Source organism: Lacerta agilis, chromosome 6, assembly GCF_009819535.1.
Source record: "Lacerta agilis isolate rLacAgi1 chromosome 6, rLacAgi1.pri, whole genome shotgun sequence".
NCBI classification, from domain to species: domain Eukaryota; kingdom Metazoa; phylum Chordata; class Lepidosauria; order Squamata; family Lacertidae; genus Lacerta; species Lacerta agilis.
In genome coordinates, this window is record NC_046317.1 from 47,467,867 (window position 1) to 47,486,842 (window position 18,976).

Sequence of the window (18,976 nt, forward strand, 5' to 3'; positions counted from 1 at the left end):
CCGTTTGACTTAATGTTGTTCTGAAGAAGTGTGCATGCACACGAAAGCTCATACCAAGAACAAACTTAGTTGGTCTCTAAGGTGCTACTGGAAGGAATTTATTTTTTATTTTTTATTTTGTTTTAGCCAGGCAATGGCATTCAGTTGTCTTAAGAAAATGTAAGTCGTTTGGTATACTGAGCTGCCTTCTATGTACAAAACTAGCAATCACATATTTAAAAGGGACTTGACCGTAATAGTTGCATGACTAACGAGACAAACTGTTTTGTGTCATCTGCTTGTTAGCTGATGACAGTGTATTAGCTACCATCTGTAAAGCTCTCTCTTCTGAATTTCTTGAATTCCACTAGCTGATCAAGAGATGCACATAGGGTTGATAGTAAACCTGGCTATTTCATGGATCAGGGGTAGCTCAGTCAGTAGACCATGAGACTCTTGATCTCAGAGTTGCAGGTTTAAGCTCCACGGGCAAACAATTCCTGCATTGCAGGACGTTGGACTAGATGACCCTTGTGGTCCCTTCCAGCTCTACAATTCTTGATTTTATGTTCTAATTCCAGAGACCTATGCTGCTCTGGTTTCGCCAGGAGTGGCTTAGTCATACTGGCCGCATAACCCAGGAAAACTGTCTGCGGACAAACGCCAGCTCTCTCAGCCTGTAAAGCAAGATGAGCGCTGCAACCCCAGAGTCGTTCACAACTGGACTTAAGTGTCAGGGGTCCTTTACCTTTATACAGCTAGCTTTTAGGATATCCCAAGAACGAACACCAGAATCCCCTCTGGAGTCCTGAGAACCTATACATTTCAGACCAAACTCTGCCATAGGTTAACTGGTGGAAAGTGTTAATAGAGCCAGAAGTATAACACTAAAAAAAGGTACATGACTACAGTGTGTAAGAAAATAGTGCAGGGACTCGTGTCAAGTGTGGAATGTGGGGTTTGTGCTCATCAGAACACTATCACAAGTACAACCTAGGATGGAGGGCAGCAGGATAACCATGACACAAAACACTATCCTTTTCAATCTAGCTTCCATCCCAGTTGCAGTAAAATGTATTGGCTGCTCTAGCAGATTACTACGCCAGAAAATACAAGATGAAGGTGATCCTGTTGATTCTCCTTTCAGCCTTTCCTTATTAACCAAATTTTCCTGGACCATCTGTCTGGGTTTGGATTCAAAGCTGACCTGATTGTTCCTACCTGGCAGGGAGGTTCTGGAAAGTGGGTCCCTTGTGGCAGTTGAGTATGCCAAGGTTCATTACCCTCTGCTCCATTTCCCTTTTTAATCTAATAAGAGTGTTTCCCAAATCTGGGTCTTCAGCTGTTTTTGGACTACAGCTCCCATCACCCCTAACCACTAGCTAAGGATGATGGGAGGTCCAAGTTTAATCTAATCCATGTGAAGTAGTTGACATTCTACACAGGCTCCTTGCTGTTGGGCCTCTGATAGCTGCAGGAAAAATACAATCCAACTTGTATTTTGGATGTAACTGCTGTAAAATGAAGTGTTTACCCCAGGGGGATAAATCTTAATCAAATTTCTGTAGTTTAAAAAACAACAACAACAACACATTTCTAACCTAGAATACTTGAATAAATTTATTTTTTATGGATACTTGTTTAAAGAAGGAAATATCACATATTCCTCAAGATGACAACCAATCTACCTTTTCATATGCTAGAGAATGTTTTTATTGTGTAATCTATAAATAAATAAAAATCATGCTGATGGTGGTATGCTGAGCCATTTCTTAAAAAAAAAAAAAAATAAGTGAGCCAGGACAAGGGCTTTACCTCCAGGGCAGGGGCACTGGTTCAATCCACTTGTAGGAAAAATACATTGTTTTCGCCAATGATATCAAGACTCTTATAATCAGGGTACAGAGGGCTTCCTCTGAAGCTACGTTTCAGCTGCTGACCTTCAAACATGCAGGGTTTATTATTTTAAAGGTACAACGGAGCCATTAAGAGGAAGTGGCCAGTGTTTTGACCTGTCACAGTTATTTTGCAATTATTTACTTTCATACCAAAGAACACTGCATAACTAGTCCAAACACACATTTCCTAGTAGGGGCACTGGGACTGTAGGTTCTCTTTATAGCTTCTACAGGTGCAGGCAGGCCTTTAAAATGGAACACTGAACAAAAGGGACTGCTCAGTCAGTGGAGCATGAGACTCTTAATCTCAGGACCGTGCCCTATGTTGGGCAAAAGATTCCTGCATTGAAGGGTGAACTGGGGTCAGCAAACTTTTTCAGCAGGGGACTGGTCCACTGTCCCTCAAACCTTGTGTGGGGGGGGGCGGACTATATGTTGAAAAACAACAACGAATGAATTCCTATGCCCCAAAAATAACCCAGAGATGCATTTTAAATAAAAGCACACATTCTACTCATATTAAAATACCAGGCAGGCCTTACAAATAACCCAGAGGCATTTTAAATAAAAGGACACATTATACTCATGTGAAAAAACGCTGATTCCCAGACCATCCGCGGGCCAGATTGAGAAGGCAATTGGGCTAATAGGCCCCCAGGCCTTAGTTTGCCTACTCATGAACTAGATGGCCCTTGTGGTCCCTTCCGACTCTACAATTCAATGATTCTATATAAATGAATCCTGCCTTGATCCTGAACCCTCTAGCAGGAAGGAATTAAGAAGAATGCGGGAGGCATGGCCAGGCTCCTGCCTCTGCTGTTAGCCCACCTTGGTGGAGAGAGGGACCCGAGCAGGGGAAGCTAGTAAATAAGCAGGGCCTAGTATGGGACGCGGGTGGCGCTGTGGGTTAAACCACAGAGCCTAGGGCTTGCTGATCAGAAGTTCGGCAGTTCGAATCCCCGCAACGGGGTGAGCTCCTGTTGCTCGGTCCCAGCTCCTGCCCACCTAGCAGTTCAAAAGCATGTCAAAGTGCAAGTAGATAAATAGGTACTGCTCCGGCGGGAAGGTAAACAGCATTTCTGTGCACTGCTCTGGTTTGCCAGAAGTGGCTTAGTCATGCTGGCCACATGACCCGGAAGCTGTATGCTGGCTCCCTCAGCCAGTAACGCGAGATGAGCACCACAACCCGAGAGTTGGACACGACTGGACGTAATGGTCAGAGGTACCTTTACCTTTACCTTAGTAGAAGTTAGTTGAGGCAGCAAGCAGTTGCTTTAAAACCCTGTGCATAAGAACAGCAACTGCTTCTTGTCCTCACAAGCCTTCTTTTCAGGTGCTGGGGCTGTTTCCTTAAACTAATGCCTATTGGATGCCTGAATTTTTTGCTCACCAGGTGTATGCTGAAACCAAGAGCTGAGACCAAATCACAATTAAGATGAAAGGGAAGTCTGGAGTTTGAATTAAAAAGCATGCAAGACATGCTAGAGCCCAGGCTTCAGCAAAGCACTATGGAGACAAGCCTTTTTGTGTTACTTCCTGCCCAGGATGAACTAGGCTTGATTCAGTAGGTTTTTCCCTGAGAGGCAGCCGTTGCATGACTCACAATGCAGGACAGTTTCTGACACAGGGCATTCACTTCCAAGGCCTCCCTTGTCAGGCAGAAGGATCTTGCTGCAAAAGTGTTAGCTGATAAAACATAAACCTTGAACCACCAGAGCTTAAAAAAAAACACCACTCTGATATATATTTCTTTTAATGTCAAAGCAGTCAAAAACAACTAGAAAGGCAGTAAAATTAAGAGGTCCATCTTGTTCACTAGGGTGATACCACCGTTTTAGTGTTTAAAAACATTGGGTTAATGTTTAAGTTGAAAAACTGCAGACCGTGTTAAAGCAGCAATGGCAGCTTTTATTCTGAGGGTTTGTCAGCAATGTGGACTATTATCTTTTGGGTGTAAGAACACTTTGACAAAGTCAATTGCAGCTACTTGCTAGAGCTCAAATCTGCAGCAGGAATGGAGAGAACAGAGGGTGAGCCAGAAGCTGAAGAAAGCACCAAACAACATGCCGGTGCAGAAGCTCCCGATGGAGGCTGGGGGTGGATGGTTATGCTTAACTTTTTTCTGGTAAGTAAGAAATGTGACCTAGTCTGTGGAGGTTTGGTTTTGGGACATAGGAAGCTGCCTTATACCAAACCAGCTCAGCATTCTCTACACTGACTGGTAGAGGTTCTCCAGGGTTTCAGACAGGAGACACCAGGGATTGAACATGAGATCTTCTGCATGGGAGACTAATGCTCTACCACTGAGCTACAGTCCTTCATCTTTATGTATATGGCATTATATGTTAAAAAAATTTTTTTTTTAAAAAAAATGGGGGTATTTGCACAGGGAATGAGGTCCACACATGCAATGAGGCTTTACTGTCCTTATCCCCTATGTGCACCCTAAGACTTTTCTGGGGTTTAACTCTCCCCACAAATTTAAGGGGGTGCAAGGGGTACATAGGGGCGACATTCCATTGTACAGGTGGACTTTGTTCCATGCATGCAACCACTTAGTTGAATGCCACTCTGTACATTTTCAGAAGCCACAGAATAAAATTGGGGGCAGCGGGGGGGAGGAGGAGGAATAGAATTTGAATGCTCAACTCCCCCCAAAACATATTAATAGCCAAGAAGAGAAATATTAAGGGGAGGTGTGCATGCCATGAGATTAAATCTCCCACCTAACATTTTGTAATCACAGAGTGGTGGGGGGGGGGAGACCTCAGACCCAGCAGGGGTCCCAATATGGCCTGTGAGACATTTCCCCAGACCAGACCCATCTACCCAACACTGGATGACCTATGTAGGCAGGTAAAGACATGGCTGAAAAGGAGCAACCTTGAGCTTAAAAGTGTGCTCCCAATTGCTCCTTGGCAAGTAGGACTCCCTTTCAGTGCTGGTATGCACTGACAGGACGCTCCTAGTAAAGCCATTCCCAGTAAGAACTCTCCCCCTTGGGAACTTCCTTGTGCACAGCCTATGGGACACTTTCAATACTCATGCATAACAGAATTTCCCTTTCAATTTGCCAGGATGGAACTCGACCACCAGCTGCAAATGTGTGTCTTTCAATGCTTGCTTAGCAGCCATAAATTGAACACAGTGGGTGGGTCAGGGAATGAGAAGTGGAAAGTTGGGAGGGGATGCCGCAGCATCCATCCCCTTCTTCCCATTCCTCTCCCTCCCAGGCTACTTTTTCTCCTAGGTCAGCTAATTTCTGGACTTGGGGAAATCTCGCTGGAGTTCAGCACCATTTCATTTAGTTTCACATCAACTGTGAGTGGTCCAAAGTTAAACGCCATCACAAATTTGCCTGGGGAATAACAGGTGTTATTCTAAAAATGGGAAATGCTACATTCTGTAGGTGAGGGACAAGTGGCAGCAGGCAATTCATGTGCTTCAATTTTACTGGATGCTTTGTTTCTTTTAAGGTAAATGTATCTACAATGGGAACAGCGAAAAACTTTGCCATTTTCTTTGTGGCCTTTCAAGAGCATGTTGGCGGGTCTTCTGAACAAATCAGCTGGATTGGCTCCATCATGTCCTCACTTCGATTCCTAGCAGGTTAGCACAAATACGGTTGAATACGACTTGGTGAGGAAATACTTTATTTGAAGAAATAGTCCCAAAACACTTTTAGTGGTACTTTTTACACACTTACAGCATTTGTTTGCTGCCCCGTGGGTTGCTTACAATAAGTAAGAAAGCAAAGCCTAAGTAACTACTGTCATTAACCTATGTATACCGCAGTCCTGAAACACTTGGAAGCTTATAAGCATCTATTATAACCAGGATGTAAGAACAGACAATGCGTAAATTGCTGTTTAGCATAGATGCACATCAACGGCATCCACACTGTCAATATGGTGGCAGACTTCAGGTTTAGGGGATCTACTTCATTTTTTCCTTGAACCCTAAGGTCTCCCCAGTGGAGCCAGGGAGGACATAAACTGCTGCTGGTCTCCCACAAAATGCCCAGAGATAAACCAGTAGATCCCAGTGTACCTTTGGGACACCCCTGATGTAGTGGATAGCGTCGGACTTAAATTGGGGACATCTGGGCTGAAATCTTCATGCTGCCCACAGAACTTACTGAGTTAATAACTGTCTGTCAGCCTCATCTATCTCACATAGAAGGACAGAAAGGGGAAATGCCATGCATACAACTCCAAACTCCCTGGAGAAAAGCTAAGTGATAAGTACATGTGATAAGTAAGTCCACTAATATTAAGGACTACTCCCATCAGCCATGTTGAAGCAAGTTTTTTTCCTCAGCTGTTTAGGCAGCAGCAAACATTCTCTTGACAGCTCTATTATATAGTTTCCAAAAATTAAGCATATGCTAGGTTCAATATGCTCTAAAACTGGCAAAAATGCCTACCTCCAAGTCTCTCCTTCTTTCAGTTGCACCCCTTTCCCCAAGCGACCATGAAGCTGTTTTTCTTCTCTGTTGCAGCACCACTGGTAACCATAGTATGTGAAATTATAGGAGAACGACCAGCATCAGTGATTGGGGCTTGCCTGGTTGGCTTTGGTTGTCTTATCAGCATATTGGCCACAAACATCCCCTTTCTTTGTGTGTCTATGGGATTCCTGACAGGTGAGTGTACCTTGACCATGTTTAAAAATCAGCCACAATAACAGAAAAGTCTTACTAGAAATAGAAAAACTGAGTAACAGACAGGCTAATGTTGGGTGGGTTTATTTTTGGGTGGGCTTTTGTTTATTTTTGCAAAGGCCTTCCCCACCAGAATGAATAATGGTCTCCCTGCTCTGCTGAGACACAGGGCCCAATTTAGAAAAAGTTAAGGATAATCAAAAGGAGGTACTCTATCTGTTGGGCTACTGGAGGCACTTACAGGGAAGTGCCCCCTTTCATTCATGTGTGCCCCAGTAGGTAAGACAAAAATGTTTTGTTGCACGTGCCCTCCCGTAAAAAAAAAAAAAAGAATTACACTGAAGAAGGTGAGAAAGACATCATCTGGAGTTCTTTTTGTCAGCTCTTAAGATTACTTTTGAAATTGAATATATTGTTGCTTATTAAAATATCAAGATTTAACATTTTGGGCTGTACCCAACAAAATAGTTGCACTCACCCAATGACTTGAGCCTGTACAACAGAAGCTTCCCTCCCTCTCCTTTCGTTGTGTGGCACCCAAATCTAGGGTTGCCTACCACCCTTCACAGAAGATTTCGGATGGGCCCAGGAGAAGGAGCATCTTTCTTATGTGTTTCTTTTCATTTTAGGATTGGGTTTTGCTAGCTTGTATCAGGTAGCAGCTGTGATGATTGTCAAGTACTTCAAGAAACGCCTGGCTCTAGCCAATGCAATCAGCCGTTCAGGAATGGGACTGAGTGTTATACTAACACCATTTGTTCAAGTCCTGATAGAAACGTATGGATGGCAAGGTTGGTAGCTTTCACTCCCCAAATTTCATTGTAATTACCACCTTATATGTATCGGCTTTGAGAGTGGGACTGGGGAGTGCAACCCTGCTACTCTTATTCAATCTCTCAGTGGCATTTTATACTATTGACCATGGTAGCTTCCTGATCAGGAAGGCACTTTATTAGTAGATTCATTTCCACATGCACAGTCAAGTCCAGAGAGTACACTCACTGAGGGAGTGTACTTTGCTCCTTAAAGGAACAAGCGCATAGCTTTGGAGTACTCCTGCGTATGTCTTTGTCATTAGAGGCCCAAATGATCTCCGTAGCCAGGAAAACCTTTTGCAAGTGGAAGAAGACTCCCTGGGGAGTCCTGGGAAGGAAGTAGAAAAGCCTCTGATATCTTGCCTTAAAGAATGCCAATTCTCCCAGCATGATTGAAAATTAACTTATTTTAGACCCTTTGAAAGTCACCAAAAATGTTCCTTCAGAGGGAGTGCTAATATAATTTATTAACATTTCTATTTCCCTGTTATTGCAACAGAATGTCACATCTCAATCTCTGTCTAATCATTTAGGTGCCCTACTGATATATGGTGGCGTGATGCTGAACCTTGTTCCTTCAAGCATGCTACTACGACCGATTAATATGATGAAAATGAAAGTTTTAAGTACTATACATGAAGACAAACAAACAGCTGTGCACCTAAAAATTGTAGAGACTATTGAAGACAGCCTAGATAAAACTGGCACCATAGAACCGAACAGAGCAGATCCCCTCGATCAAGAATCCATCAGTATGAACAATCTAAAGCAGGTTGGAGTACAATTAGCCCCAGAAAACGACAAATGTTCTGAAGTGCCAGAGGACGGGAGCCACAAGAACAAACATCCCAATCGGAATGGTAATCAAAACTGCTTTCCAACAAACAAGGAAGGAAATTCCAAGCCGCGGCCTTTTTCTTGCAAGCAATGCCATGTTGATTTTTCCCAGCTAAAAAACCCTTTCTTCTACATTTTCACATGGTCTTTTCTCTTCAGCCAGCTAGCCTACTTTATCCCTACTTTCCACCTTGCAGCCAGAGCTAAAACACTGGGCATCGAGCCAATGGATACTGCTTACATCATTTCAGTGGCTGGTAAGAAAAACTCAACTTTTAAAGTGGCTTTCTTAAGATCTCTGCATGACAGCTTCACTAATAATTCACTTTGGGTGAAGAGAAACTAATCCCTGTATAAAAGAAATGTAAAACTGCTTATGGCTCAACATACAACTCTTTTAAAAAACAACAACCCAGAGACTTGTTGTTTTTAAGTATGAAATCAAAATATTAGTTATGAAAAGATCTCACAGCAATACAAGAAAGGATAAAAAAATTACAACATAACAGAAATGATACTGGGAAAATTGAATCTGATTTTGGATTAATAAATAGCTCCCTAGAAACATCGACCTTGGTGTGCTGCAGCCATCAAGAATGTAGAAGAGTGTTGTTAATAGTAAATACAGTACTTTGAATAATACAGACTATATCTCATCTCTTTCTCTCAAATGTGTGTTTTATATGCCAACTGGTGTGTTTAATCTGCCATCTCATCTATTTTAAAAAATGTCTTTATCAACTTCTAAGTAAATTGTTCTGAACAGAATCTGTTCCCCTCTTCATTTGATATTTGTATTATGAAATAAGAAACAAACTCCAATAATTAAAAAGACTTTATTAAATGAAGCCATTTTCTCCCATTGTAAGACAATGATACATAATAGGTATCAGCAAGTAGAAGTTCCAAGCCCAAATCCAGTCACCCACCCAAAATACTCCCCTTCCCTCCAATCTGAAATTTGCCAACCAAAAACCAAGAGTGGCATATGAAGGGAGTAAACATCTGTGGCAAATGTACTTAGCAAGCAATTTTGAGAGGTAGGAGTTGGAGACTTGGGCCCTAACCCAGCAATTCCATGCAACTAAGTGACTGTTTTAAGAAAGCTAGTTACTGAGCAGGGATACAAAATATGGGTCATGCAGACTGAAGGTAATGGCAAATGGCCATAATTTCAAATGTGCAAACTTTTTCTTAACAAAAAAACAACTGGCTGCATGCATACATGTAATCTTCTACATAAACAAGTTTGCTAGACTGCAGCCAGTATACTTTGTTGTTAAATGAAAGGAGGGGAAAGGACAGCCAGGGCTTTGAAAATATTTTTAGTATTTGTTCATAAAATATTTCACAAATGGCATACAACAATCTGGAAATTCCTGAGGACCCCCCCCCCCCATGGGTAGATTACCAGGATATCACTGTTGGCGATTGGTAGTGATGAAATACAAAATTCTAATGGATGGCACTTACCTTTCAATTAATCAGATCAACAAATTAGTCCTGAACAAAAACAAAAACAATCAATGTGAGCCACTGATGTTTTCATAAGAATACCAAGTAAGCCAAATTAGAAGTGGCTTAAAAAAGACAGAAAGTTATCTGAGCTGTTTTTATTTTATTTTGGGGGGGTATTTTAAAATTGCACAAATAAATACAACCGAGCTATCCTCAATTTTATCGACAAATTAGAAAGATTCTTCTGACAATATTTAATGTATGTTCTTAACTGTTCTTTAAATCATAAGCCTTTTTTTAAAAAAAGTATTAGATCTCTGCAAGGAAATATTAAATGTTAAAGAAATAAAAGGTATTGAAATAACATTCTTTTTTCATGTAAACTGCCACCAACCTCTGGCCTTGAAATTTTGAATTTTCACATGTATTTTACAGAAACAAAAGAAGGGTTCAAACTCTTTCCTTTCTGACCTTTTATCTGTGTTTATCAGAGATTCTACATAAATAGTTTGAAAATTCATTATTTTTCTGCTTCCCTTTAGGTATAACAGAGACAGTCAGCCTTTTGCTCTCTGGTTGGATTGCAGATCAGAACTGGATCAAGAAGTATCATTACCACAAGACGTACCTCATTTTTTGTGGTGTCACTAACCTGCTGTGTCCTCTTGCCACAACCTTCCCATTACTTATGACCTATTCTGTAGTCTTTGCCATTTTCAGTGGTGGATACATGGCTCTGTTACTTCCTGTACTGGTAAGCAGAAGAAAGCAATTAATCATCAAAAGGCTAATAGCAAGGCGATCCAGAATTTTTATAAAGCACAGCCCATCCAAAACTTTCACCTACTTCAGTACGCGGAGGATAAACCAGAAAATTAAAAACGCTTTGAACATGATATACCTGAGGCTCCATTTATACATAGGAACATGAGAGAGAAAACCTTACAGGTGCTCTGAAGATCTATTTGATTGGACCCAATGCATTTTGAGTCTGTGACTCTTCCTCCAAAGCATTAATTAAACAAGTATTCTGTACAGCCTCAGAACCAAACTACACATGACTTTTGTCACACTTTTGAAAGTGTGCTTAATTGAACCCCTTTGACTTGAGCAGGGTGAGGGGATCAGCTGTAGGGCTCTGATATGAAATGTTCTCCCAGTCTAGATTTCCCTCTCCTCTCCCTGCTGAAAATCATCCCCTTCATATTCACCCCCTCTAATTTCAGATTGCTTAAACATGTGGTGGGCAATCTTTTTTAGCAAGCATGTCACAGGTCTAAAATATGAGACTGTTCCATTCTACTGCAAGCTACATACATTTATAGTCCACTGTGCCTTGGGTTGGTTTGACCTCAAATATATACTGAGCTGGGGAGAATGCAGTGGTACAACACTGGATAAACAGGGAGGAGTAGAGATATGACTCTAGTCCAGGCATAGGGAACTTCCAAACCACAGAACAAATTAGACCCTAATTTGCTCTGTGGATAGGTAAACATACGGTTGTGATCTGGAGCTTAAACTGTGCTTCAGATTGTTCCTCATCAAACGAGGCTTGCTGAAAGCAAGCCCAACTGAAGTTGTACGTCTGCTGTGAGTGTAGTTATGTACCTGTAAATCAGGCATAGGCAAACTTGGCCCTCCAGATGTTTTGGGACTACAACTCCCATCATCCCTAGCTAACAGGACCAGTGGTCAAGGATGGTAGGAATTGTAGCCCCAAAACATCTGGAGGGCCGAGTTTACCTATGCTTGCTGTAAATGGACATTTTTCTACTGTAGACTGGCCTTGTTGATAGCTTTGCCTGTCTGCAACAGAAAAGTCTTCATCTGTAGGTGCAGTTTGAATCCAAACAGAATCTGCAAATGAAAAAAGTAAGACTCACTGTGGGCACCAAGAAGCTGATTGGGGCCGACAGTGAGCTCTTTTGAAGTTGTCACCTGACATCACCATAAGGGCATCAGGTGCCAAAGTAGCCCTTGGGGTATGTGAAGGGTCAGGATGTAGCCCTCTGGCTGGAAAAGGTTTGTCACCCCCGCTCAAGTCTATGCTAGAGAAAGACCCATGTGCCTTTCACATCACATAACCCTCTACTGGCTGTGCCAGAGATTGGTCACCTATGGCTTAATTGCAGAGGCTAGATTGTTTATTTTTATTATTATCTTTAAAAATGTATTTGTAAACATGCAAATGAAGGCAACATGCAAACTCCATTCAAAATGGAGGACAATGTGTACAAAATATTTATAAAACATATAAATAATTAACACTGATTGCTTCAACAGGTAGAGTTTGTAGGAGCCTCCAGATTCCACAGTGCTTTGGGACATGCCTCATTCATTGCTGGCCCTGCAGTCCTCGCTGGACCTCCTATTGCAGGTAACTTAAAACAACCTCTTTCTTCCATTGAAAGAGGGCTAGAATTCCTTTCTTGTCAAAAGCAAGGCTGAGTAAAATTTGTATCCAACCATGTCACTGCACAAACTGAATGACCTCCACTCATGCCACAGAATTTCCCTTCCCTCTCCTCCTCCAGCTGCTTCCGCTCCACATCCCGATATCTGCTCTGATGTTTCCCTCAGCAGATTTGAAAGGGTGCAAGGAGTCCACTAGAAGAGGAGAAGGAAGGGAAAGCTCAGTTGCACAAGTGTTAAGCTGTTCCACTCACACAATGACTTCATTGGATTCAACCCTAATTCTGTACTGGGTTTTCCCCTCCAAAACACTATCAACAGACTATTTATGGACTTTCATTCATTGTATAGTAAAAGTAAGCACACAAAAAAGGGTTTTCCTTAACCCTGTTCAAGGTGTGTGGAAAAGGAAAATAAAGCATGCATTTGTGTTTTTAATCCTTCCTCTTGCCTGTGGGGTACAAGCTCTTTAGAAGGGGGAAAAATCCTTAGGAAGTAACAGTGAACTGTTGCCCACCCACAAGGGAAATAAGCAGCAGCAACTGTGTAGCACCATCTGTTTAAAAGTTAAACAATCTCATATCCTTCCACTTCCTCTGTTTCCCTTTTGTCTATTGTAAAGCCCTTTGGGAAAGCAACCTCTCTTCACCTTTGTGAAACGCCAGGTACATGTATAATGCAATATAAATAACAATAGTAAGGAAAAATATTGCTCACAATTGCTGCAGGCTGGGTATTTGCCTCCTACCTTCCTTCTTCACAGCCCTGGCCCTCTCTCGCTCTCACGGTCTTCCCTAGACTGTCCATTCCAGGGGTAGTCAGAATAGTGTTGAGCTGCATCGTCACTGCTCACTGGCCACGCTGGCTGAGGCTGATAGGAGTTGGGAGTTCAACAACGTCTGGGGGGAATTGTGTTGGTTATTCCCATGGACTAGCTTTTCCCCTACTTTGTCTTTGCCTTTTCTGTGCTCTGGAATAGAATTAATTGGCACATCAGGGTAAATTATGATCATGGAATAAGGCCCTAAATCCCGTCTCACAGCCCCATGTGATAAAGGGTTCCTTTGCCTCATCCCCCTGGAAAAAAATTAATACATCTCTAGCATGTAACTGACACACCAGTAAAAGGAACATATGTACCTGTTAGGCAAGCAAGTTGCAGCAGCATAGGAAGCAGCCAGGAACAAAATGACAGATAATCCAGAAAAGCTGGGCGGGGGGTGGGGAAATAACCTCTATATTCAGACATGGGCAGTTCAAATCCCTTGCATGCCTATTGAGATGTAAGCCCCGCTGAATTCAATGAGGCTGGAATCCTTTTTTATAAGGAGAATGGAAGGCAAACAAACAGTCACATCTACTTTCCTGCTCGGTCTTGCCAGCAAGGTGAGAGAAAAGGTGGAGGAGCACTCTCATTGTGCCAGCTATAGGGCTGAATTTCCTCCCTAGATTGAGAGAGTGTCAGGGGACTAAAAAGGATTTGGATCCAATTCTTCCCTTGGTCTGCTCCCAACACCCTGTAGAGATTTCCATAGCAGCAGGAAGTGGGTACCCAATGTTGGCTCTCCCTTTCTGCCCTTGCAGGGACTAGAGGAATACAAGACCCCTTTAATATTTCTGTGACATTCAATGTACTTGACTTGTTTGATTTTTAAGGTGGTAACAGACCCATTCAAAACCAGAAATACAAATTTCCAAAAGGTTATAAAGTCCCACGAACGCTACACCAGACTATAGAAACCTGAACACAAGACCCTTGTCATGTCACCTCTAAATAGAAAGAAAACAATTATCTGGAGCAATGTACTATGAAGCATTTTCTAAGAAGAAAGCAATGCAGTTAGCCACAGTTTGCTATCAGAAAATGCTCTGGGAACCTGTTGGAGGGCATAGCAACCTAACAAATATACACACTTAATGATGTCACAGCACCACACACCAAGTGAGATTTAGCAAAAGGACTAAACACAAGGGAGAAAACAAAGGCACCTTGTTGCCCTCTGAGCAGCCTGCTTGTGATAGATGGAGAAAGAGAAGGGGGGGGGGAGAAAAGAGAAAACAAATCCCATTTGCCCAGGCAACCAGCCAATGCTGGCTTGTCCTGTAACGCTGGCAAATTTCATTGCCAACTAGGAGAGACTTTCACCTCAAGCTGTCTTTAGTCCTGCATGACTGGGTGAGAATGTGGATGGGGAAGCACACCTACAACCCCACATTCACATTCCTGGAACTGGGTGGTTTCACATTTCCTGTGGTAGTGCTCGTGTTGTGGAACCACATGCCCTCTGAGTTCAGGAAAATGCCAAAGTTAATGTCATTTTGGTAACTTCTAAAAACACATTTGTGTTCCCAGGCCTTTGCTGGTGCTCATCTCCAGGAAGCTGCTATGCTTTTTACCTCTGCCCCGAGTTGCCTGCTTTGCGTGTGATTTTAGTCTTCGATCTGTTTTTCAAAATGGCTAGATGTTGCCTCATGACTTATGTAGCAGGCAGAATTGAAAACATAAAATGGAAGTTGAAAGGATGGCCAAATCCCTTCAGTAACCTTGGAGTTTGTTTAAAACCATTGTAATAGAAACTCAAGATAAAATGTCCTTTCCTTTTCTAACCTGTGGCATATAAGTCCAACAGGATACTGGCATGGTTAAACAACAGCGTGAAGAAAGAGGCAACTTGGTGCCCTCCAAATGTTGTTAACTACAACACCCACCATCCCTGAACATTGGTCATGCTGCCTGGGGCTGATGGGAGCTGTAGTCCAGTAGCTACTGAAGGGTACTACACTGGCTACCTGCACTTTTAAAAGCGAAAGACTTGCCCTAATGGACCCGGGGGGGAGGGGGATCAAGCAACAAGAAAGCAAACAATTAAAGCAATGAAGAGAAAACTGCTAAAGGCATGAGCAAAACATGTATGTAAATGCAAAACATGTATTTAAATGCAGCAGGTGCAGGAACCAACCAGGGAGACATAGCACCTTAATGAAAGGCGTAAAAGAAGAACTGAATGAGAGGGAGATTGCAGAGGCTAAACCAGGGGTCAGCAAACTTTTTCAGCAGGGGGCCGGTCCACTGTCCCTCAGACTTTGTGGGGGGCTGGACTATATTTTTGGGGGGTGGGGTGGGGAAATGAACGAATTCCTATGCCCCACAAATAACCCAGAGATGCATTTTAAATAAAAGCACACATTCTCTACTTATGTAGAAGGCGATTGGGCCGCATCCGGCCCCCGGGCCTTAGTTTGGGGACCCCTGGGCTAAACGGAATCTTTGCATCACTAGTCACTGTGGTAGAAGCTGCAGAGATCCAAATCAGAATCTATTGTTATCTTGGAGGGCATTTGAGAGCTGTGTCAATACAGGCAACAAATGAAGATGTTTAAAGCTAACTGACAAATTACAGCAAAATAAAAAATAAAAAAATTCCTTCCAGGAGCACCTTAGAGACCAACTAAGTTTGTTTTTGGTATGAGCTTTCATGTGCATGCACACTTCTTCAGATACACTGAAACAGAAGTCACCAGACCCAATGGGTGATTGGCTGATAGGTGTGGAAAACCTGCTGACAGTCGTTAACAGTCGTCAACAGGTTTTCCACACCTATCAGCCAATCACCCATTCCCACCACCCTTCTGAGTAATACCCCTCCCCACTCTCTCACTATATATAAGGGTCTGGTGACTTCTGTTTCAGTGTATCTGAAGAAGTGTGCATGCACACGAAAGCTCATACCAAGAACAAACTTAGTTGGTCTCTAAGGTGCTACTGGAAGGATTTTTTTTATTTTTTATTTTGTTTTGACCAACACGGCTACCTACCTGTAACTGACAAATTACAAATTAACAATTCACTGGAGCGCAACCCAGTCACATTACCTGAGAGTTCTTAAAAGCAAAACATGAAATTACTGAACATGCATATATTGGTCACTGATAGCACCCCTTTTACTAGCACTTTCAAGGTGGCTAATTTTGTGTGTGTGTGTGTGTGTGTGGCAATCAAGTTAAAAGACTAAAATCAAATTAGAATTATTTGGGTCAAAAGCAGCAGCTAGGAGAAATCATACAGCCAATATAGTGTCACAAAAGGCAAAGTAAACTTAGCTTAAGATAAGGGGATGATCTGAACTGCTAACATGGCTAAAGAGCAGGAAGGCAAAAGTATAAAGTACAAAGATGGTTCTCACAATGGAGCAGTGGGGTACTCAAAGGATCTGCGTTCAGGCCGATGCTATTTAACTTCATAAACCTGGAGTCAAGGGTGAGCAGTGGAGCTGCCAGGACTGTGGATAACACAAAATTACTCAGGGTGGTGAAACTGAACACAGGTTTGACGAACTTTAGAAAGAGCTCTCTAAACTGGGTGAATGACCAACAGAAGAATAGCAAAGGCAATTCTGAGTAAGTGCAAAACTTCTTATACACAGCAATGGGATCTTAACTGAAACTAATGAGGGAAAAATGCATTTGCCTGAGTGCACAGCTCACTGAAAAGGTCAGCTCAGGACATAGTAGCAATAAAACACGAAATGCTGAGTATTATTAGGAAAAGAACTAAAATGGTCTCTTTCTCTCTCTTTGGTATAAATCTAGTGTGGCAGCATTTGCAATATTGTGTACAATTCAAAAAGGACTGGAAGGGGTACAGAAAACAACAACTGAAATGATAGGGGGCTGGATAAACTTCCCTAAAATAAAGATTTAAGGATTTAAGGTGTTTTAGTTTGGTGGGAGAAGTTGATTATGGTGTGGCATAAAAGAGGTTTGTAAAATTATGCATGGTGTAGAGGAAGTTGATAAAAAAGTACAGTGGTGCCCCGCTAGACGAAAATAATTCATTCTGCGAAAATTTTCGTCTAGCGGGTTTTTCATCTTGCGGAGCGGCAATGACAGCCGCGCTCCGCAAAACGAAAAAAAAAAAAGATGAAAATTTTTCGTCTTGCGAGGCAGCCCCATAGACTTTTTCGTCTAGTGGGGCAGCCTTCCGCTATACGAATGCCTTCGTCTAGCGAGTTTTTCGTCTAGCAAGGCATTCGTCTAGCGGGGCACCACTGTAATTATTTCATGGAGTCAATCAGCAAAATGGATACACCGTAGATTCAGAAGGGAGTACTCTTTCATATAATACAGTTAACTTACGGGGTAAGAGTGCAATCCCATGCACACTTTCCTGGAAATAAGCCCCACAGAACACAGTTAAGACTTATTTCCAAAGTAAAGCAGCATAGAACTGCACAGAAAAACCAGATTCATAAAACTCCATCAGCAACTACTAGCCTTGATAGCTAAATGGAGCCTGCCTCTGAATGCCCATTGGCCCCTGAATGGGGTAGATCTACTTGCATGTGGAAGCACCCCATGAATGGAAATCTGTATAAACAGTCCTCTTTTGGGAGTTCGTTTCAGAATACCTTGAAACAGAATCTAGTATTCCAGTGAAGAAAAAAGAGTGGGCCCTCTGGTGGCACATTTTAAGAACATCTTGGCAGAGGACAAAAATATTCCTCAGAGAAAAACTGCTAGACGGTACTTTAAAAAGGCCACAGGGATTTATTTATTTATTTATTTATTTATTTATTTATTTATTTGTATGTATGTATGTATTTACGTACAGTATGGGACTATACCAGACTATGCTCTGGTTCATGGGGTCACAGAGAGTTGAACACGACTAAGACGACTAAACAACAAATAGTACGGGACACGGATGGCGCTGTGGTCTAAACCACAGAGCCTAGGGCTTGACAATCAGAAGGTCGGCGGTTCGAATCCCCGCGATGGGGTGAGCTCCCGTTGCTCAGTCCCTGCTCCTGCCAACCTAGCAGTTTGATAAATAGGTACCGCTCCGGTGGGAAGGTAAACGGCATTTCCGTGCGCTGCTCTGGTTCGCCAGCAGCTTAGTCATGCCGGCCACATGACCCGGAAGCTGTACACTGGCTCCCTCGGCCAATAAAGTGAGATGAATGCCGCAACCCCAGAGTCGTCCGCAACTGGACCTAATGGTCAGGGGTCCCTTTACCTTTACCTTTATGTATAGTACACCAAAGTAATAGTGTATCTCATCTGATTGCTGTGTGGTCAGACTGGTGTTTGTTTCATGCTCCAAAATGTATTGTACAACAAATGCTTTGGGTGGGACAAAAATAATCTTGAGTATTGTACTGTGGAATTTTATACTCTTGCAGAATAAACATTTAAACTCTCAACTATTTCCCTTGGCCCTTCTATATAAGCTCTGCAGTAGTAATGTTGTAGGAAATGAAGTGATATTTAACTGAAATCAAAAATGTAAGTAACTGAACCCTGATTCCCTCCTACAGGTTGGCTACATGATTATACTCAGACATATGCTTACTCCTTCATTTTTGCGGGCAGCTGTTACCTTGTTTCTTCCCTTTCACTATTCCTTGCACCAGTAGCCCAAAAATGGAGGCAAGAAAAAAGCTGAACTGACTACATAAGCAAGCAAAATTCTGCAGCAATAGGAAGAAGCCATGTCATGTAACATTTATAATACTTTGTTGACTATGTAATAAAAAGAAATAAATTAAAGGACTTTTCCAAAAGATATCCTTTTGAAGCTGTTTTGCCTTAACATACCAGTGTGATAGTAAATTTATATACTATGAAAACTGAAATTAAGTATACCTTCAAATCCTGAACATACAGCTGAATGCCTCTGCCATAAAACCGAGTTTTTACCACAAAGTCTAACAAGCCTGGTATCCCATTCCTTCCCAATATCCCCAAACACAGGAAAAGCTAACTCACCTCTGAAGTTCCAAATACTAGCAACCTAAAAGTGTGAAAGAGGTCACTACTTAAAGAGTAAGCAGAAAACCCAAGAAGGAAAAGCTGCTTAAGGGGATGAAAAACATTTAACAGTGAATGCCCCCTCCTGCCTCCGAAAGTCA

The 18,976-nt window shown here is 42.2% G+C and overlaps 1 protein-coding gene and 1 long non-coding RNA gene across 3 annotated transcripts; one reads left to right on the forward strand and one right to left on the reverse strand.

The window, feature by feature from the left end:
* Positions 1–3,636: 3,636 nt before the first annotated feature.
* SLC16A4 (solute carrier family 16 member 4) lies at positions 3,637–18,754 on the forward strand. Of its 2 annotated transcripts, none has more exons than XM_033152450.1 (8): positions 3,637–4,002; positions 5,354–5,486; positions 6,412–6,522; positions 7,170–7,331; positions 7,889–8,449; positions 10,193–10,404; positions 11,937–12,030; positions 18,383–18,754. In XM_033152450.1, the coding sequence occupies exons 1-8, from the start codon at positions 3,892–3,894 to the stop codon at positions 18,508–18,510; spliced, it is 1,512 nt and encodes a 503-aa protein (XP_033008341.1). In that variant the 5' UTR covers positions 3,637–3,891; the 3' UTR covers positions 18,511–18,754. The 2 variants fall into 2 exon arrangements, with proteins under 2 accessions (XP_033008341.1, XP_033008340.1); XM_033152449.1 differs by having other exon boundaries at positions 3,641–4,002; positions 6,379–6,522; positions 18,383–18,753.
* LOC117048518 lies at positions 9,015–12,954 on the reverse strand. The gene is made up of 3 exons (XR_004426852.1): positions 12,814–12,954; positions 10,303–10,401; positions 9,015–9,695 (listed from the first exon to the last, which is right to left on the reverse strand). It is a non-coding gene; the product is annotated as an uncharacterized LOC117048518 (long non-coding RNA).
* Positions 18,755–18,976: the final 222 nt, after the last annotated feature.

Bases quoted from the DNA above. Each gene is read 5' to 3' on its own strand.
- SLC16A4 (XM_033152449.1), top strand. From the start codon at position 3,892: ATGGAGAGAACAGAGGGTGAGCCAGAAGCTGAAGAAAGCACCAAACAA. The intron at 7,332-7,888 runs GTTGGTAGCTTT...CTAATCATTTAG, and splicing joins AGAAACGTATGGATGGCAAG to GTGCCCTACTGATATATGGT. The intron at 12,031-18,382 runs GTAACTTAAAAC...TCCCTCCTACAG, and splicing joins CGCTGGACCTCCTATTGCAG to GTTGGCTACATGATTATACT.